This window comes from Oncorhynchus mykiss, chromosome 3, assembly GCF_057628025.1.
Source record: "Oncorhynchus mykiss isolate SJ-2025 chromosome 3, ASM5762802v1, whole genome shotgun sequence".
NCBI classification, from domain to species: Eukaryota; Metazoa; Chordata; class Actinopteri; order Salmoniformes; family Salmonidae; genus Oncorhynchus; species Oncorhynchus mykiss.
The window spans coordinates 54,317,359-54,339,607 of record NC_143024.1 but is presented as its reverse complement, the minus strand read 5'-3'; the positions used below and the strand labels follow the sequence as shown (position 1 = coordinate 54,339,607).

General features: G+C 42.1%; 1 protein-coding gene and 1 long non-coding RNA gene across 7 annotated transcripts in view; one reads left to right on the top strand and one right to left on the bottom strand.

The window, feature by feature from the left end:
• The window catches only part of LOC149984610 (uncharacterized), a 755,830-nt gene that overhangs the window by 573,844 nt on the left and 159,737 nt on the right, over window positions 1–22,249 (top strand). The gene's annotated exons all lie outside the window — the stretch shown is intronic.
• Window positions 17,391–22,249, bottom strand: part of pgap1 (post-GPI attachment to proteins inositol deacylase 1) — a 28,250-nt gene continuing 23,391 nt past the window's right edge. For 4 of the 6 annotated variants that reach the window (XM_036974116.2, XM_036974117.2, XM_090229560.1 and 1 more), the window contains 3 exons: window positions 21,831–22,192; window positions 21,602–21,709; window positions 17,391–21,482 (listed from right to left, as the gene is read on the bottom strand). In XM_036974116.2, coding sequence (XP_036830011.1) covers window positions 21,344–21,482; window positions 21,602–21,709; window positions 21,831–22,192 — 609 coding nt within the window. In that variant the 3' untranslated portion in view covers window positions 17,391–21,343. The remainder of the gene's footprint in view (window positions 21,483–21,601; window positions 21,710–21,830; window positions 22,193–22,249) is intronic. The other 2 variants (XM_090229557.1, XM_090229558.1) reach the window with 1 other exon arrangement.

The window sequence follows — 22,249 nt, the reverse complement described above, 5'->3', positions numbered from 1 at the left end:
TGTCATTTACAAAATAGCCCTCAACACTCTACCCAGCAAACTGGATGCAGTCTATCACAGTGCCATCCGTTTTGTCACCAACGCCCCATATACTACCCACCACTGCGACCTGTATGCTCTCGTTGGCTGGCCCTCACTACATATCCATTGCCAAACCCACTGACTCCAGGTCATCTATAAGTCTTTGCTAGGTAAAGCCCCACCTTATCTCAGCTCACTGGTCACCATAGCAACACCCACCACACGCACACGCTCCAGCAGGTATATTGCACTGGTCATTCCCAAAGCCAACACTTCCTTTGGCCGCCTTTCCTTCCAGTTCTCTGCTGCCAATAACTGGAACGAATTGAAAAATCTCTAAAGCTGAAATCTTATATCTCCCTCTCTAAGGTTAAGCATCAGTTGTCAGAGCAGATTACCTATCACTTTACCTGTACACAGCCAATCTGTAAATAGCACACCCAACTACCCCATCCCCATATTACTACTTACCCTCTTGCTCTTTTGCACCCCAGTATCTCTACTTGCACATCATCATCTGTCACTCTTCTACATTGGCACACACTGCACATAGATTCTTCTATTTTTCTTTTGTGTTATTGACTGTACGTTTGTTTATGTGTAACTCTGTGTTGTTGTTTTTGTAGCACTGCTTTGCTTTATCTTGGCCATGTCGCAGTTGTAAATGAGAACTTGTTCTCAACTGTCCTACCTGGTTAAATAAAGTTGAAATGAAATAGGCTTAAAAATCCTTCTTTGGATAGGACCCTTTTTTTTAACATTTCACCTAAAATGACATACCCAAATCTAACTGCCTGTAGCTCAGGACCTGAAGCAAGGATATGCATATTCTTTGTACAATTTGAAAGGAAAAATATTAAAGTTTATGGAAATGTTAATGTTAGATCAACCATCCCGCAAGGGGAACACCAATCCTGTCTCATCCTCTTCATCTACACTGATTGGAGTGGATTTAACGGGTGACATCAATAAGGGATCATAGCTTTCACCTGGATTCACATCGTCATTCTATGTCATGGATATTTGGTACACTCAGTGTACAGTGGCAAGAAAAAGTATGTGAACCCTTTGGATTTACCTGGATTTCTGCATAAATTGGTCATCAAATTTGATCTGATCTTCAGTCACAACAATAGACAAACATAGTGTGCTTAAACTAATAACACACAAATTATTGTATTTTTCTTGTCCATATTGAATACATAATTTAAACATTCACCGTGTAGGTTGGAAAAAGTATGTGAAACCCTAGGCTAATGACTAACCCCTAGGCTAATGACTAATGACTAGGAGTGTCAGCTAAAGACTTACAAAAATCTCTGGAACGTGCTAACATCTCTGATGACGAGCTACGATACATAAAACACTAAACAAGAATGGTGTTCATGGGGGGACACCACGGAAGAAGCCACTGCTGTCCTCAAAAGAACTGCATGTCTGAAGTTTGCAAGAGTGCATCTGGATATTCCACACCGCTATTGGCAAAATATTCTGTGGACAGATTAAACTACAGTTGAGTTGTTTGGAAGGAACACACGACACTCTGTGTGGAGAAAAAAAGGCACAGCACACCAACATCAAAACCTCATCCCAACTGTAAAGTATAGTGGAGGGGCCTGGACAGCTTGCTATCATCGACGGAAAAATGAATTCCCAAGTTTATTAAGACATTTTGCTGGAGAATGTTAGGCTATCTGTCCGCCAATTGAAGCTCAACAGAAGTTTGGTGATGCAACAGGACAACGACCCAAAACACAGAAGTAAATCAACAACAGAATGGCTTCAACAGAAGAAAATATGCCTTCTGGAGTGGCCCAGTCAGAGTCCTGACCTCAACCCGATTGAAATGCTATGGGATGACCTCGAGAGCAGACATCCCAAGAATATTGCTAAACTGAAACAGTTTTGTAAAGAGGAATGTTCCAAAATTCCTCCTGACCGTTGTGCAGGTCTGATCCGCAACTACAGAACATGTTTAGTTGAGGTTATTGTTGCCAAAGGAGGGTCAACCAGTCATTAAATCCAAGGGTTCACATACTTTTCCCACCCTGCACTGTTAATGTTTACATGGTGTGTTCAATAAAGACATGAACACGTATAATTATTTGTGTGTTATTAGTTTAAGCAGACTGTGTTTGTCTATTGTTGTGACCTAGATGAAGATCAGATAAAATTCTATGACCAATTTATTTCGAAATCCAGGTATATCCAAAGGGTTGACATAATTTTTCTTGCCACTGTATAACAGTAGTGTATGGTCCAACAATGAGACAATTATTAGAGACTGTTGGAGGGTAATATACTGGACTGGTCTGCCTTGTTGTTCAATGGAGTCTAATGAAACCCGTCTTTCAGGAGTGGGCACCAGAAAAGAAAAGCAAGAAAGGGAAGAAAGAGTTACAGCAAGCCACAATAGAGGTGAGCATGTCTCTATCTATCTTCATGACCTCATGCTACAGTACAACCTTATTTCAGTGATGCTAAATATTTGGAGTCATTCAGTACTCATATACCATCTCATTATGATGAATCATCATTTCCTAATTATTATTATTATATTATTATTATTGACTGGTTTGGTAATTGTTTGTAGATAGTGTTATGTATCTCTGTGTGTGTGTGTGTGTGTGTGTGTGTGTGTGTGTGTGTCTGTGTGTGTGTGTACATAAGGATATAGAGCGGAGTGCTGGGTAGGCATGGTGTAGGCCAGGTCAATGAGAATGACATGAGACTGCTAACTCTATATGCCGAGCATGATCTCATCGTCACTAACACCTTGTTCCAGCAGAACAACAAATATAAAACGTAATAGATTCACCATTGACACTAATTCCGTCCTGCTGACATGTGTCACGAGGGGTGCAGAATGCTGGACAGATCACCGTATGATACTGGCCAAACTAGTCCCCCCTAACGCCTGCAGAACACTGTGCCCGGCTTGAGAAAGCTGCAGTAAGGGACGAGTTCCATCGCTCTCTCGCTAAAAGGCTAAGGGAGATTGAGGCTATTCTGAGCGCAGAGGATCCCATTGACCGGAAGTGGGAATCTATCAGCTCAGTGATTTATCAGGCAGTGGCCCACTCCATTGGCTACAGAGGTAGGAAACATCAGGACTGGTTCGATGAGAACTCAGACACCATCACAACCTCACTGGACTATATGCATAAAGCACACAGGGCTACTCTCAACAGCCCCATATCTGTTACTCTCCGCCAGCAATGGTGTGCATCACACAAAGAAATCTATGCAGACAAAGACAACATGCTCAATTTCTACAACTTAGCTAAAATTATCTTTGGCCCTAGAAGTCGCTCCATCACCCCCCTGAAAACAGCTGATGGTCTGACTCTCTTGAAGGACAAAAACCAGATCCTGCTGGGCTGACCACTTTGAAGCACTACTCAATCAGCGCTCTCCTACAGACCACTGCATGACCGTCCACCCATTCAAGACCTCAACCATTTGACAACCTTCCAAGAGGTGTTATCAGCTATCCATTCCCTCAAGAACAACAAGACTCGTGGCACTGACAGCATCCCGGCAGAGCTACTTAAGAAGAGAGATTAATCCTGCGCCAGATTGCTCCACCGAGAGATCGTCCCCAAACAGTGGCAGGATGCAAACATTGTCACCATCTATAAGAGCAAGGGTAACAAGTCCATCTGCGGAAACAGCCGGGGGACATCCCGTCTGGCTGTTGCCGGCAAGGTCCTAGCCAAGGTGATGCTACACAGGCTGGCTAACAACATCACAGAGGAACTGCTGCCAGAGTCACAACGCAGCTTCAGAAAGAACAGGAGAAGTGCCGTGAACAACATCAGGACCTTTTTATGGCCTTTGTCAACCTCTCCAAGGCCTTCAACACTGTGAGCAGGGAACTACTATGGGGCATTATACTCAAATTTGTCTGTCAACATCCTTTGCCAGTTCCATGATGGGATGATGGCACGGGTGGCCATACGAGGGCAGGAGTCAGTGCCGTTTGGAGTAAGCATCGGTGTGAGGCAGGGGTGTGTGCTGGCACATGTACTCTTTAACATCTCCCTCCTATGTGTCACACAGCTTCTCCATACAGAGTTTGAGGACAGCAGTGGGGTTGTGGTGGACTTCAGGCTGGATGGAAACCTATTCAACATCAGGAGGTTCCAAGCAACCACCAAGGTTTTGAGGGAGCGGGTTCTTGAGCTGCAGTGTGCGGTTGACTGTGCTCTTGTGGCCCACACTCCGGAAGACCTTAGCAGGATGGGACTGTCTATCAACACCACCAAGACAGAGGTGGTCTGCCAATGGAGATCCAGACTTCCACCCTCCATGCTTGTCTTCACCATTTACCACAAATCACTGGCAATAGTCCCGTTATTCAAATACCTTGGCAGCATCCTCTCGGAAGACTGCAGCATCGACCTCAAAATTAATAACTGGCTCAAGCAAGCATCAGCTGCCTTCGGGAAAAGGACGCATTGTCTTGCAAACAGTGATCTCCACCTCCACACCAAAGTCTGCATCACTATACAGCTGTGAAGCCTGGGTCACTTACAGTCGCCACAACAAGCGGCACAAGCGATTACAGATAAGATGCCTGCAGCGCATCCTGGGAATCACCTGGTACGACCGTGTCCCCCATACAGAAACACTTGCTAAGACCAACTGCAAGAGTATGGAGGCCATGGTCACCCAACACCAATGGCGCTGGCTTGGGCATGTCATTAGAATGTATCAGGACCGCTTGCTGCGGAAGATCCTGCATGGCCATCTACACCTTGGCCGGTGGTCTGCAGGGGGGCAGATGAAGGTGTCATGACGTGACTACCATTAATGTGATGACTGCTATTCATCAAATAGTTACCTCCTACATTTAATTTTAATAGGTCACAATGTCCTTTGTAGTTTGTCTCAGAGTGTTAGTTAGACTAGATACACCAGATGTTAGAATGGTTCCTTCAGAGGTACCTATAGTGGTGAAAGGGATGTATTTTTCCCCTCTCGTCTTCGGTTGAGTTTCCTAGACTACCAGTACTTAAACAGCTGTGAATGTTCCGGTGTAGTCTTTATCTTCTTCACTCAAGAGTTTCAGAGGGTTTAACCATTTTCTGGTCTTGTAGTTATAACCATTTCAAGCTGTGTAGCCACCGCTCCACGCAGTCTGGTATGTAGAGATTTAACCATTGGTAACCTATTCAACTCGCGCTGCACCTAGACTGGTCTAAATGGTTGATTATTCAGTGTACAGCTAGGACCACTTTACACACCGGCAGCAACCCAGCATGTTTTGGTCTAATGTAAACTTTGTCACAAGTCTTTTTATGCTTGGGTAAATAGGGGGCATCATGTTGACATGGTTACTGACTTGGCAAAAATGTACATGAAAAACATCTCATTTAGAAGGCTAAAATCATATTTTATCTTCACAAAAGTAATAATAATAAATACATGATTATCTGATCTATACATCGTGAAGCTCTTAAAGTTACAATGTTATTTAGTTATACCATCCTTAATGATATCACAAAATAATAAACTTTTTGACAGTTTATTGTTTGGATCCCCACCAACCATTCCAAACGTTTGGATTTCAAAACTAATATTTCAATGTCCAATCTTTTCATGTTAAAGTTTTTAGCAAGTCTCTCTGTAACAGTCAGACATTCCATTCTCAATACTGCAGAGCCAAACGAGAGTTTCTGCCAGGTATTTACGATCCGGTTGATGAGTCATAAAACCGGGCCAACCCCCCCAGGAGAGAGAGAGTTTGGCTATCTGTCAGCCATTGGCCTAGCTGATGGGTCCTTTTGATCCTCACCCAGGAGAGAGAGTCGTGACAAAGCGCTACAAGGACCATAAGAAAACGTTGCTGTAGAAGTGCAACATCAAACCCACAGACCTGGAGGACGCTGCTGTCGACCGTTCCACCTGGCGGTAGCTCTGCCAGGGCGGTGTACATCGGTGGGAGGAGGAGAGGAGCACAAAGAAACAGCAAAAACAGCTCAGGAGACATACAACCATGCCTGCCCCACGCTAACACCTATTGCACATGCCCCACCTGCAATAACATTTGTGAATCTCGGATTGGACTCAACAGTCACCAAAGAAGTCACCGCTAACTCAAAGGTGGAAGTCATCATTGCATACGATGGACTACCATAACATAACGTGTGTGCGTGTGTGTGTGGATGGATGCATTCACAGACACAGCTATCTGCTTGTGAGGGGTGAACTAGGAGCACAGTGCTGTAGCGGTGGGAAAGAGGAGATGGCAACAGAGAGGGCTTCGTCCTGACCTCTATACTACGAAATCAGGTTTGAAGAGTTAGCAAGATAACTTTGGTCAACCGGTACCATAAAAGTGGCTTACCTTTTAGTCAGGTAAATTTCTATGGCAACAAATCCTTCAGAACTAACCTACTCTGTGGCAGGCTAACTCATGGCTAGCTTAATTTATCCTGAATGAAGTGACTGAGCCACGAGTTTAGCACCATTGAAATCAGATATCCTCCATCTCGCAACGATTGTGTCATCATCCCCTTCATTTGAGGTAGACAAATATTTTATTAATCAACATTCTTTTTGCGTGTAAATGTTTTTTGTAATGTTAAAATGTGACCGACCGGCTTAAATCGGTCTTACTTAGCAAAATTTGAAAGTGTGTTTTTTACATTGGATAAAAGTAGAGAGCTACAAAGAGAGCTACAAAATGATTTATCATACACTACAGTTGAGGAACAATGGGAAAGTAATTCTGCTTTTAAAGTTGATAAACTTGTAAAATGGCCTTTGAACGTTTACTACTACTAGTAGAGAGCCCTCTTTGTCTACACCCATTCAGCATCATTCACACACTCTTAAGCTTTAGCCCCACCCATCTCTTTAAGGGTTGATCCGAGCGTTCTGTACTAACAATAGCAGTCAAGCACCCAAGCTAACTTGCTAGCTACTTCCAGACACAAATGAGAGAACAGCTCATTGTGCATTACTCACCCTAGCAGAGTAGACTGTTATGGTATCCAAAGCGTTGGTGACTGCAACTGTGCTGTCAGATTGTCTGTTCGTAAATTCAGGGCGTTTCGCTCTCGGAGCGTACAGAGCGCACACTGGACACTGGCCGATGAGTAGGGTTGATCCAAATGTTCTGACCTCACAAAAGCAGTCAAGCACCCAGGCTAATTGGCTAACATTGGCCAACTTGCTAGCTACTTCCAGACACAAATGAGAGAACATTTTCCTCGCCCTAGTAGAGCTGGTTAGGCTGTTATCATGTTATCCAGAGCGTTGTAAATGTGCTGCGGGCAACAATTTAATTAAGCTTTTTTTGCTGACGTTTACTGACACCGGCCATATTCAACGGGTGTTGACTGTTTGTAAATTCATTCATTATTCTGCGCTCTGGCAAACTCAGATGAGAGTGCTCTGAAGTTGGAGTAGATGGTAAACAATGAACCATAATCCCAACTCATGACGTGACTACCCTGCATGAATCTGCATGTAGCTAACCAATCAGGTTCAATGTTAGCAAGCTAACATTAGGCTATAGCTAGCCAAGCAAAGGGCTCTGAGATACAAATAATAAGATCATACACATAACGTTAGCTAGCAAGTCAGCCATCTAAGATTAGCTAGCTAGCTAACAGTACACTTTAACTTGAAATGAAGCCACTTTCTGTCAAAATTAGAAATGTGTAATATCTGAAAATGTAGCAAGCTAGACTATTTTACCCGTATACATCATTCATTGATGGATGCGTCTCCTGTTGGATGCCGTGGTTGCCCTTAGTTTGAAGATGTAATCCGGAGACGGTGTTTTCTACATCTCCTGAGCTATCATACTTGAATTCCACTCATTTCAAAACTCGGCTTCATCAATAAGTGCATCGAAGACATCGTCCCCACAGTGACTGTACATGCATACCCCAACCAGAACCTATGGATTACAGGCAACATCTGCACTGAGCTAAAGGGTAGAGTTCCTTGAAAGCGGCAACCGAAGCTTATAAGAAGGGTAGAGTTCCTTGAAAGCGGCAACCGAAGCTTATAAGAAATCCCCTGGCGGCGTAGTGTGTTACTGATGGTAGGCTTTGTTACTTTGGTCCCAGCTCTCTGCAGGTCATTCACTAGGTCCCCCCGTGTGGTTCTGGGATTTTTCCTTACCGTTCTTGTGATCATTTTGACCCCACGGGGTGAGATCTTGCGTGGAGCCCCAGATCGAGGGAGTTTATCAGTGTTCTTGTATGTCTTCCATTTCCTAATAATTGCTCCCACAGTTGATTTCTTCAAACTAAGCTGCTTACCTATTGCAGATTCAGTCTTCCCAGCTCGGTGCAGGTCTACAATTTTGTTTCTGGTGTCCTTTGACAGCTCTTTGGTCTTGGCCATAGTGGAGTTTGGAGTGTGACTGTTTGAGGTTGTGGACAGGTGTCTTTTATACTGATAACAAGTTCAAACAGGTGCCATTAATACAGGTAACGAGTGGAGGACAGAGGAGCCTCTTAAATAAGAAGTTACAGGTCTGTAACCAGAAATCTTGCTTGTTTGTAGGTGACCAAATACTTATTTTCCACCATAATTTGCAAATAAATTCATAAAAAATCCTACAATGTGATTTTCTGGATTTTTTTTCTCATTTTGTCTGTCATAGTTGAAGTGTACCTATGATGAAAATTACAGGCCTCTCTCATCTTTTTAAGTGGGAGAACTTGCACAATTGGTGTCTGACTAAATGCTTTTTTGCTCCACTGTACATGTTACCTCAATTACCTCAACTAACCGGTGCCCTCGTACATTGACTCTGTACCGGTACCCCCTGTATATAGGCCTCGCTATTGTTATTTTACTGCTGCTATTTAAATATGTGTTACTTTTATTTCTTATTTTTTACTTAACACGTATTTTTCTTTGAACTGCATTGTTGGTTAAGGGCTTGTAAGTAAGCATTTCGCTGTAAGGCTGTATTCGGCACATGTGACAAATAACATTGGATTTGATTTGTATCTCTGTTAGTCTAATGGCTTGGATGCCAGTAAGATGTTAAACTAGAATACGTACTGAGTCAACTCCACCTGTGGTATCCTCTACATCTGCTATTCCCAAACTGGGGCATGCGCAATGACGTCAGGGGTACGTCAAATAAAAATGTGATTCACATTTTCAAACAGTCCATTTAGATTTTCCAACGGGGCTATACATTCGGGTGATGTTTTTTCTCACCTGAGTAGTCTCGTTTCAATGCCAAAAAATGTAATTAAACCATCGAGTGTTCAGCAAAATAACAACACGATGTTAAACACAGGTAGCCTTATCAAATAATCAACATCCAATCACATTAACCGTTACTCTCTCACGGGAATTGCACTAAAGGTCCGTATGCAGCCAAACGTAGCTGCTGCTCATTCCGTTTGCTTGAAAATTGATGAATGGTTAAAAAAAGTAAGGCCTACCGTCCATAGATCCACATACCTGCACCTGTTGATGACACAAGTTGTTCTGCTTCCACGAGCACATCCAATGCTAGCATTAGTAATTCTACATAATTCTACGCAAATTTGATTAGAACTACATTAATTTGGGGTTCACATATATTGGGAGTAGTGCCTTTCCTCAGCCACAGTGTGTTATATGTGCAAAAGTACTACAGTTGAAGTCAGAAGTTTACATACACCTTAGCCAAATATATTTAAACTCAGTTTTTCACAATTCCTGACATTTAATCCTAGTAAAAATTCCCTGTCTCAGGTCAGTTAGGATCACCACTTTATTTTAAGAATGTGAAATGTCAGAATAATAGTAGACAGAATGATTTATTTCAGCTTTTATTTCTTTCATCACATTCCCAGTGGGTCAGAAGTTTACATACTGTATACTCAATTATACATATTTGGTAGCATTGCCTTTAAATTGTTTAACTTGGGTCAAATGTTTCGGATAGCCTTCCACAAGCTTCCCACAATAAGCTGGGTGAATTTTGGCCCATTCCTCCTGACAGAGCTGGTGTAACTGAGTCAGGTTTGTAGGCATCCTTGCTCGCACACGCTTTTTCAGTTCTGTAGGATTGAGGTCAGGGCTTTGTGATGGCCACTCCAATACCTTGAATTTGTTGTCCTTAAGCCATTTTGCCACAACTTTGGAAGTATGCTTGGGGTCATTGTCCAGTTGGAAGACCCATTTGCGACCAAGCTTTAACTTCCTGACTGATGTCTTGAGATGTTGCTTCAATATATCCACATCATTTTTCTACCTCATGATGCCATCTATTTTGTGAAGTGCACCAGTCCCTCCGGCAGCAAAGCACCCCCACAACATGATGCTGCCACCCCCTGTGCATCACGGTTGGGATGGTGTTCTTTGGCTTGCAAGCCTCACCCTTTTTCCTCCAAACATAATGATGGTCATTATGGCCAAACAGTTCTATTTTAATTTCATCAGACCAGAGGACATTTCTCCAAAAAGTACGCTCTTTGTCCCCATGTGCAGTTGCAAACCGCAGTCTGGCTTTTTTATGGTGGTTTTGGAGCAGTGGTTTCTTCCTTGCTGAGCGGCCTTTCAGGTTATGTCGATAATGGACTTATTTTACTGTGGATATAGATGCTCCATCTTCACATGGTCCTTTGCTGTTGTTCTGGGATTGATTTGCACTTTTCACACCAAAGTACGTTCGACTCTAGGAGACAACGCATCTCCTTCCTGAGTGGAATGACGGCTGCGTGGTCCCATGGTGTTTATACTTGCACACTATTGTTTGTACAGATGATCGTGGTACCTTCAGGTGTTTGGAAATTGCTCCCAAGGATGAACCAGACTTGTGGAGGTCTACAATTTTTGTTCTGTGGTCTTGGCTGATTTCCTGTGATTTTTCATGATGTCGAGCAAGGAGTCACTGAGTTTGAAGGTAGGCCTTGAAATACATCCACAGGTACACCTCCAATTGACTCAAATGATGTAAAGTAACCAATCAGAAGCTTCTAAAGCCATGACATAATTTTCTGGAATTTTCCAAGCTGTTTAAAGGCACTGTCAACATAATTTATGTAAAGTTCTGACCCACTGGAATTGTGATACAGTGGATTATAAGTAAACAATTGTTTGAAAAATTACTTGTGTCATGCACAAAGTAGATGCCCTAACCGACTTGCCAAAACTATAGTTTGTTAACAAGACATTTGTAGAGTGGTTGAAAAATGAGTTTTAATGACTCCAACATGTAAACGTCCGACTTCAACTGTATCTCACTGCTCGATGAAGCCTTCATGCTTGCGCAGACATTTAGAAACGAGACATGTCAATTTGACAAATAAGCCATGGGAGTTTTATGAGCGAGAATTAAGACTACTTTCGAGTAGTAAGAAATGTATAATAGCAACAGATACCATTAATAAGAAGGGGCTATAAGCGTCTTATATGGTGAGCTACCGAGTGGCTAGGACAGGTCAGCACCATACTATTGTGGAGGCATTACTTATTCCTGCTGGTGTGGATATGGCTGGGGAAAAAGCCCAAAAAACTATACAGACAATGCCTTCATCAAACACTGTTTCACGACGTGTCAGTAACATGGCAGGAGATGTTTTGAAACAATTACTGCTTCGCATACAAGCCAGTGAATTCTACAGTGAAAATGTTTAACTTTGTTAAAGCAAGGCCCCTGAATTCTCGTATATTTTCTGCATTATGCAATGATATCGGCAGCAACCATGTAACGCTTTTACAACATACAGAAGTGCGCTGGTTATCAAGGGGCAAAGTAAAGTTCTCTTTACTGACCATAATATTCACTTGTCTGACCGCTTGCATGATGACGAGTTTCTCACACGACTGGCCTATTTGGGTGACATTTTTTCCTCACCTGAATGATCTGAATCTAGGATTACAGGGACTCTCTGCAACTATATTCAATGTGCAGGACAAAATTTAAGCTATGATTAAGAAGTTGGAGCTCTCTCAATCTGCATTAACAAGGACATCACAAAGGGTCTTTCCAACATTGTATGATTTTTGTGTGCAAATGAACTCAAGCTTACAGACAATGTTAAATGTGATATAGCGAAGCACCTGAGTGAGCTGGGTGCGCAATTACTCAGGTACTTTCCCGAAATGGATGACAAACAACTGGATTCGTTATCCCTGTCACTGTTTTCTAGGTGTGAAGGAGAGTCGGACCAAAATGCGGCGTGTAGATTGCGATCCATGTTTAATAAACAAACGTAAAACACGAATCGATACAAACACTACAAAACAAAGAACGTAACGAAAACCGAAACAGCCCTATCTGGTGAGAACACAGAGACAGGAACAATCACCCACAAACACACAGTGAAACCCAGGCTACCTAAATATGGTTCCCAATCAGAGACAATGACTAACACCTGCCTCTGATTGAGAACCATATCAGGCCAGACATAGAAATAGACAAACTAGACAATGAAACATAGAATGCCCACTCAGCTCACACCCTGACCAACCAAAACATAGAAATATACAAAGTAAACTATGGTCAGGGTGTGACAATCCCTTTCATGCCCTGCCTCCAGTCCACTTACCGATATCTGAACAAGTGGTTCTGTGAAAATGTTATTTAATCAGAAGTCACTGCCAGAATTCTGGATAGGGCTGCACTCAGAGTATCCTGCTTTGGCACATCACGCTGTTAAGACACTGATGCCCTTTGCAACCAGTACCTTTGTGAGAGTGGATTCTTGGCCCTCACTAGCATGAAAACTAAATACAGGCACAGACTGTGTGGGGAAAATTATTTAAGACTGAGGGGCTTATACAACCCAACAATGCGGAGTAATGTGCATCCTTTCAAGCACACCCTTCTCATTAACCTGTCGTGAGTTATTCACAATTGTTGATGAACAAATAAAGTTTTATATGTAAAATGGCTAAAAAAAGAGCAAAATTATTGATTAGTATTATATTATTATTTGTGCCCTGGTCCTATAAGAGCTCTTTGTCACTTCCCACGAGCCGGGTTGTGACAAACTCACACTCACTCTTATGTTTAATAAATGTATCCTATAGCGTATATAAATGTATCGTATATAAATGTAGTGTGTTTTTGTGGCAGGCTTACAATGATGGCAAAAAAACAACATTTGAGAGTGGGTTGACCCTGGTGCTAGAGGGGGTACGCAGCTGGAGGTTGAATGTTTGAATGTTTGAACCACTGCTCTAAATGTACACGTGAGCATCCTCCCCTCAGCTCCTCAATGGCTCCTCAATGTGTTTTTTAGAAGGTTTAGTAATGTCTTATTTGCCTTGACAAGCAGCCCATTTCCAATCAGAATACCTGTATTTATACTGGTATGCCTTACTGAGTAAGACCATGTCAATTTTCTCTCCTTCCCATTTACCCCTCTCCCCTCCATTAGTTCCTCTGGAGAGGCCTGCCTCAGATGAATGAGGCAGAGGGCAACCCACCCAATACCACCACCTCATCTCACTGAAGAACGAAGAAGGCAAGACTGCGAGGAGTACATGTAAAGTACCATGGTCTAAGAGAGAGAGGCGAAATGAATGAGTAGTGCCGAGGGCAAGTGGGTCACGAGAGGAATCACACTAATACATGATCACGTACAAACGTGTAATAGAGTTAAGAATGTGCCGTAACCTCACTCCACATCTAGCTTGAAGTGTCGCGGATGGTGCCATCCAATTGGTACCTTTTGGGTGGCTCAAACTATCGATAGGTTTTCAAGGAGGATGTTCATGTGTGTTTGCGAATAGAGGATCACTGGTTCGAGCCCAGTGTGGGACAGGGACAGTGGAGGGAGATATATACTGTTTTTGTATTACCACTACACACCTGATTCAAATCATTAACACTTGATGATAAGTTGATCATTTGAATATGTTGTGGAGGCAAAAACAACAATGTGCACCCCTTTGGGTCCCCAGGACCAGCCTAAGAAGTGCTGTTCTATCTAGACTAATCACATTCCCCACCTCACCTATCCCTGGAGACCGTATGTAGACATGATACAACTCTGTGAACACATTGACCCTACTATAATGAATGTTTGTTACGTGTGCCTATTTGCTTTTTTTGCAGACGACAAGCATGTAGGTTAGATATGAAAGCATTGCTTGGTTTTTAAAAAAAGTGTTGCTACCGTTTGCAAACAAAGTAACTGTGACACTTGTGTTTTTAAGGTGATTCCCTAGAGGACTCTAGTCCTCGGAATGCAATTAGTTTAATCAGGTGTGTTAGCTGTGGAGGACTGGAGTACAACGATGAGGATGATCAGATCGAGATGGAATCAACAGATTCAATGCAAGAAGCAGCTTGATCTGATACATGGCTCTACTGATTCTAATAACTAGCTGGTTGATAAGCTACAGGAGGGTAACTTTCCAGGAGATCTGAACCTCCACCTAGTCCCCCCACCCTTTTCTCTTGTAACCTCTCTCCCTCTACTGTAGCCGTGTTTGGTGATTGGACTGAGAGAGATGTAAACACAGACAGCTTGCAGCGACCACATTACATCATAATTTAAAATAAAGTGAATCATCTTTGTTTCATATTGTTGTTTGTTTGTGCTAAGGTTAATTTGAAAAGTACTGATGAATGTATTACAAGTTGACTTGAGTGACATATGTTTTTTATGTTTTGGTATTGTATTACTTTCTGTAACTGGTGTCATCACCTGTTGCTTGCATTTCAATAGCTAAGTTGTTTTTGAATTACACACAGGGGCAGCTCTAGCTTTTTGGAGGCCCTTTTTGGAGGCCCCAATTTTTGTAACAATGCAGAGGGCTCCGCTTAGCTCCACATTGACATGATTGGTTGACGGTAGGTAGGGGCAGTACATCCTGTATAAACAAACTCACTCCCTTGACAATTTGAATTGTTGTTGAATTTGCAGTGCACTTTGACGAAAGGCTATCAGAACAAGTTCATAAAAAACATATTTTCATGTAGGGATTTCAAAGACACGAAAATGAGTTTGAACTCCTGGAAAGAGATTGGGTAGGTAATGGGGATAAATGCAGTAAAGAGGTCAATGGAATGCAGACCGTGGGGGGATAGGACACTGGATTGGCGCACATTCAACAAATCTGATCTAACAAAGTGGATATTTGTCAATTCCGTCATGACTGATGTATTGTAACAGGCCCAAAATGTGGTTAATTTTATATATTTGGCTGTTTTTGCTGCCTAACATTAAGTTGTTATCCCTTTTCAGGTTTAGGAAAAGTGACTGACAAATGCTGACTCCCATTCGTATAAGCTGGTAGTGTAGCTAGCATACAGAAATCGGTGGTGGTAGTCAAAGTAGTTTTTTACTATAATGCAGTTGATTGATGAAGATGACATGAACATGGTTTGTTGAGATCGGAGTGGAAGAATTTGACTGACCTGCACAGAGCCCTGACCTCAACCCCATCGAACACCTTTGGGATCAATTGGAACGCTGACTGCGAGCCAGGTCTAATCGCCCCAATATCAGTGCCCGACCTTACTAATGCTCTTGTCCCCGCAGCAATCTTCCAACATCTAGTGGGAAGCCTTCCCAGAAGAGTGAAGGCTGTTGTAGCAGCAAAGGGGGGACCAACTCCATATTAATGCCGATGATTAAAGTAAAGTAAAGGAGATCTCCTTTAATTAAGATTATCCATAGATTCTATCCAAGTAATAGCTTGATTTCTAAATATATACCTGTTACCAGTGAATGCAGTTTTTGTGAACTAGAAACGGAATCTATTGAACACTTATTCTGTCATTGTTTACTTAGTGTTCTGGACTGAGGTAAAACTACATCTTGGCAACAAAATGCATACAACCATTGATATATCTAAGTTTGACATTATCTTACTACACTGAATCCACAATTGAACAGTATGTCATAAATCTCTTTATTTTTACTAGGAACATTTTTCATACACAAATCAACATTTATGAAGAAAAATACAATTTTCAAAATTTTTGTATCTGATTTGGAAAACTTTTTAGAATCATTAAAACATATACAAAACAAAATGTTTTAAAAAATCTATTCGCTACATGTCTCTATTTTAATTGATATGTGGATTTCTATTATTAGAATTTGTATTTCTTTGTGGAATCCCTCTGGCTGTTCTGTTTTTTTGTGTTTTGCATGTTACTGTAAAATGTTACTGTTACTGTACATGTTACTGTACATTTTTTGGGGGGGAATAATAATAATTAAAAGGTGCACTATACAGAAATCGCTCCGCCATTTCCTGGTTGCTTACATATTAATAGTTTGCCTAATTTCAGTTTATATGACAAAACAAGCAAGTATAGTGTAGACAATCATTGTACCAGGGGCGGGACTTTCACTGAGGACGTGTCGTCCCACCCCCCCGCCACTCTCTGAAATTGCATTTTTGTCCCCCCCCAGTTTTATCTTTGAAATGTGATACAAAACGAGGCTAAGGAGTGCTGCATTTGATTCAGCACTCCATCACTCTCCTTCTTCGCCAAATAGCCCTTACACAGCCTGGAGGTGCGTTGGGTCATTGTCCTGTTGAAAAACAAATGATAGTCCCACTAAGCGAAAACCAGTTTGGAGGTGTATCGTTGCAGAATGCTGTGGTAGCCATGCTGGTTAAGTGTGCCTTGAATTCTAAATAAATCACAGACAGTGTCACCAGCAAAGCACAATCACACCTCCCCCTCCATGCTTCACGGTGGGAACCACACACGTGGAGATCATCTGTTCACCTACTCTGCATCTCACAAAGACACAGAGTTTGAACCAAAAATCTAAAATTTGGCCTCAGACCAAAGGACAGATTTCCAACGGTCTAATGTCAATTGCTTGTGTTTCTTGGCCGAAGCAAGCCTCTTCTTCTTATTGGTGTCCTTTAGTAGTGGTTTCTTTGCAGTAATTTGACCATGAAGGTCTGATTCACACAGTCTCTGAAAAGGTTATGTTGAGATGTGTCTGTTACTTGAACTCTGTGAAGCATGTATTTGCACTGAAATTTCTGAGGCCGGTAACCTCAGATCAATGTAACCTCTGCAGCATTGTAAACTCTGGCAGTCCTCATGAGAGCCAGGAGTGTTTCGGTCTGTAATAAAGCCCTTTTGCGGGGAAAAACTCATTCTGATTGGCTGGGCTTAGCTCACCCATGGCTGCGCCCCTGCCCAGTCATGTGAAATCCATAGATTAGGGCCTAATGATTTTATTTCAATTGACTGATTTCCTTATATGAACTGTAACTCAAGTGCTCATAATGCAACTTTGTTTTCAATAATCTGTCAACCCTGTCTGTTTTGCCCATAGTTGTGCAGATGCTAAAACAACCAACCCATCTATTATAAGTCCGTTAATTGACCTCATTCTCTAAATAAGCAGTTGATGAAACAACAGAAAAAAGAGCAAATGAGGTACAAAAGTGTAAGACACCTGTGGTTGCCATTTCTTCTCACAACTTTATTTAAACAGCAATAATGCTAACAATTGCACAAATCTGTTATAATAACATTAGATTTAAAAAAAATTACAATATAAAAGAAACACCAAAGCAATCTCTTTTTTTTGTTGCGACAATGCTAAAACCTGAGAATTGAGTATGCCGGTCCTTGTCACTTGACCTATAACCTAACTGTAGAAACAGACTCCAAACATTCACTCAGGCAAGGTCTTTTTGGGTCCAATTTAATTTTTGGAACATTTCTTGTTCAGCAAAGGTCAGCAAGAGACCATCTTCACACAACGAGGACCAGTTCGAGATAGGAGGTTATAGGTTGAAAGTCACCTGGGACAGAAACAGCAAGAGACCGCATCAGTAACATGACTATCAGTGTGTAACGACAGTTTGGTAACACTTAACTGGATGTTCACTTCCCTATAGTCAACAGAACATCAAAGAGCAAGTGGAGACCCAAACAAACTTTTAGCATTCATCTGGACTTTGCAGCTGCCGAACTAAATCCACCACTCTAGTTGAATATGTATGATGGGACATTTACATGCAAGTATTTTGTCCTTGGGTGTGAATCAAAGAAGTAGTGTGGGGGGTGGGGGGGGGGGGGTCGCTGTGGAGTTGAAGTCTGTCTTAGCATCCTAGTTGCAACAGTAAAGCTACAACAGCACAAAGCAACAGCAATTCACTTCATTGGACACACAATATGTACAATTTGGAGACACTTTCCTTAAAATCATCAGCTATATCCTTGGTATAATCATTCGTCATTCCACAAGCAGCCACCATCTACACCGTTACTCTTAACGTGATCATATACATTTTCAGGCAATCATAACGTGAATTATGTCTGCTTTTAATAACAAACAACTGTTATGACCACTTACAGTTGCAATAACAGATTTTAATTTAAAAAAATTATGACTGCTAACATTACAATCATAACAGCTATGAATGCAAACAGGCATTTCGGGGTTCAAGGAACAGTATTCCATACAATGATTGTTATTTATTTAACTTGTGTAGTGCTTTTCATTACATAAAAATAATCTCAAAGAGCCTAAAAAGCTAAACAAACATATTTAAATTGAGATATGCTTGTGGCGACAGCTTCACTCTGGTTGGTTACGTTAGAACATGAGTAGTTGCCGAGGTGTCAATCTCACTTCAGAAATCACGGGCACCGGTCACAGTGAACACCAATAAAAAAGGAGAAGAAAAAAAATCTACCATATTCATAGAAAACATATGCCCATTTATACTAGTTTTACCACAAAGTTTCATCTATATAAATCTGGTCACAATTCACATTTGGAGTGAGGCAGAGTATGTACGTTTCAAAGCACTAAAAACTGCACCACATTGACATACTATAGTTTAGTACACACAAAGCACCCGCACTAAAGGCCTTACATACTTATGCACACACATACAAACAAACAGGTACATTCACAGTGCAGGTGACACGGGGGAGAGGGGGGGTGTTGTCGGGGAGAGTGTGTAGTATATGCGTGTGTGTTCGTGCTGGAGTGAGTTTGGTCTCTTTAAATTGAAGCTAGCTAGGATGGACAAAGGTGTTCAATTCCTAGCCTGTCTTGTTGAGCTTGAAAAGTCGTAACACTGTACAAGAACCAAGTTGCCTTTACCTTGACATAACACCGTTGAGGCTTTGTCAAGTCATTTAACATACACCAACATAACCTGTTCCATTCCATGTAACTATTCTGTATTTGAAATCTGTTCTGTCTTGCAAATTAAAGTGTTAAGACAGCTACAAACAAGAGTTATGCTCACTACTGTTGAACTCAGATGACCAGATTAGTCACTTGTCAGAGATGCTGGTCTATGTCACAATCGTATGCCCTATACTAGGGAAGTGTCTTGATTGACAGGCAGAGAGGAGAGTGAATGCGTGGAGGGGGAGGGGCAAATCGGCAGAAAGGCACTAGCTGCTTTGTCCAAGGGATGCCAACAGAGTTGGGGTCAAGGGGTGCTGGTGAGCATCAAAAGTACACGTACAAACACACAGACACTATTGGTTAATTCTTACAAAACAATTGTCAAAAAACACCACTAACACAATCCACTGTGTTGTACATTGGAGTGGAGCTATGGCTGATAGGGTTTTACGCAAACACACCCACCTTGAATTAGCAAACAGTAGAGGGTGAAACAGTCTAAAAGGCACCATCTCTGGTGCCTCCATGTATCGGTGGCAATAGGGCTCCTTCATCTGATCCTGAAGATCTACAACCCTGTGCTTTCATTACGACAATGAGGGTAATACACGTGTCTGCCTTGTGGAGACCAAGCCGATGTCAGTTTGTGAACTGTATTTCAATGCAGGAGCTATGTGTCTTTAGAAAGTCCAGTTTGGAAAAATGTGAGGTAACTGATTAAGGCAAATGGAAATACCAAGTGCTGATGTTTTCCAAGTAAGTAACGACTCTTCTAGTAAATAATAGGGGCCATGGCCTCTTAACGACATCAATAAAATAAAAAAAAGCCAAAGATCCCTTTAAAGCTAGCTCTTCAAGCAGAGGACATTTTGTTAAATCAGAAATAGACAGTAGCTTGTAACAGAATAGCAGAGTCGCATGATAGGCCTGTTTGCAAGGTAATATCAGATCTAATATACTCTAGTATGGATAACATCAACCTGGACTCCGTCCATAGAGATGCACAGGAAAAACTGCTCGAGCAGTTATGTTACGACATAGATACAATGTCAAGTTATACCCCCAATGATCTGATGTGGAATAGCATCCAACTCCATATAACCTTCCTACAACATTGCACAACTAAAAGAAGCTATGGTGTGCAGGGTCATCCATTCCTCATGAGGATCCTAGGTAGTCAGGACCCGGTCACTTTAGATCGAGACTAACCAATAACATTCATAGCTATGGCCACATACTGCATAATAAAACGACCATACTTGGCTAAGAACAGGTTATGTAGTTAGGAGCTCCACTTTCAAAAACGCATCATCTGTGCTTTGAACAGGACGATAGCAACGCAAGATAGCAGTTGAAGAAGGTTTGAGGGTGTGGTAAGAGTTTAAGAAAACCTTTCAAATCTTTACACTGTCAAAAGCATGACGGAACATGTCCGGTGTAGTTACAATAGCTAGCCAAGCAAGCGAGTTAGCCACGGTCATCTTGCATACAGTAACAGCTAGCTGCATGACATCATTGTAACTAAGGTTGCAAAGGGAGGGAATGTTACTGGTAACTTTCAAAATTGACCAGTAAACTACCAGACTTTTGAAAAGTTTAAGGTTTTTAATAAATTTTCATAGCATGTAAAATATATTTTTTTAATTGTATAAATGGTAAATTACAGGTAGTTTTGCAACCCTAATTGCAACACTTGACTGCTTATGACATCTTACTAATGACAGAGTAAAGGTAGCTAGCTTCATGAGTGTATTCAAAGTTACCAATAAGACAGGCCAAGACGTTTAGGGCCAAAAAACAGAATCCAATCAACACGAGACAAATCCCCTCATACTCATTATTACCACAATTATACTGTACTAAAATAGGTTAAATTACAGTTGTATGAAAAACGATAAGAGCAAAATCCTGTTGAGAACCACAAGTATCAGGCGTGACATTTGTTATGAAGGAGTAATCGCGTCATGCTCCTTGAAGACAGAGCCATATATATACAGAGTAAGGCAAACTTGGTTAAGACTGGGAATTCCAATGGTAGCCATGTTGGCACCAAAAGCTTGGAACACTTGGAGACAACATGGCCGACAGTTTCGCAAACTATGTATGTCTATGGCTCTGCTGTAGGGTTGCCATCGTCGCCCCCTTCAGGGCCTGAAAGGGGAGTGCAAATCCCAGGCCAGACTAGCTTTGACCAGTTTGGGGACCTGACCCGGATCTGTGAGTCTGCTGAGTGATAGGCCCAGCGCAGGTGCCAGCAGAACTCAGAAGAGACAGGAAACAGCCAGCGGAACCAGGGCTGCAGACACAAAGTAGTTTACACGGTATAGATGGAGTGGGGAGAAAGTCACCATGGCAACGGAGAGAGGCAACAGCAGGCGGGATGTGATAGGCAGGGTTTTACTGAAACACAAGAGCGTAAATCCCAAGTTAAAACACACCTGGGTGAAAGGACAGGAGTGAAGACAGACATGAAAGATGTGCGCGCATGTGAGACAGACGGAGCAGTATAATACAAGCACCTGTAGCTGAGAGTGAGTGTGTTACAGTTGATGAGCAGCAGAGAGGCGATGAAGAGAGGCACGGAGTGGGGCCAGCAAGGGTCAGGATCCAAACGAGCAAAAGAATATCTGCAAAGAGAAAAGGCAATTAAAGGAAGGGGGAAAATCACAGTTCTACACATGGACATACACACGGTAGAGTTATGGAAGTAGAGGGTGGTAAGGGCTAGACACAAACACACTCTAGTACCTGAGGTTGCGGGTCCAGTGGATCAGTGATGGGGCACAGAGCATGACTGGTAGAGTGAGGAGAGCAGACAGGCTGACGTGCAGCTGCAGGTCATCTCTCACATCCTGCAGTACCGAGTCCGATAGCAGGGGGGCGCCGTTACATTCTTTAGGTTTGCTGTCCAGGGCCTCACTGTTCCCGGTGCCTTTCTCTTTTTCCCCAGTGCCTTTCTCTTTTTCCCCAGTGCCTTTCTCTTTTTCCCCAGTGCCTTTCTCTTTTTCCCCAGTGCCTTTCTCTTTTTCCCCTGTGCCTTTCTCTTTTTCCCCAGTGCCTTTCTCTTTTTCCCCAGTGCCTTTCTCTTTGTCTGTTTGTTTCTCGGGCGCCTGGAAGGGTAGTTGTGATTATAATCAATATATGAATATTTTAGAGAGGTCATTTTT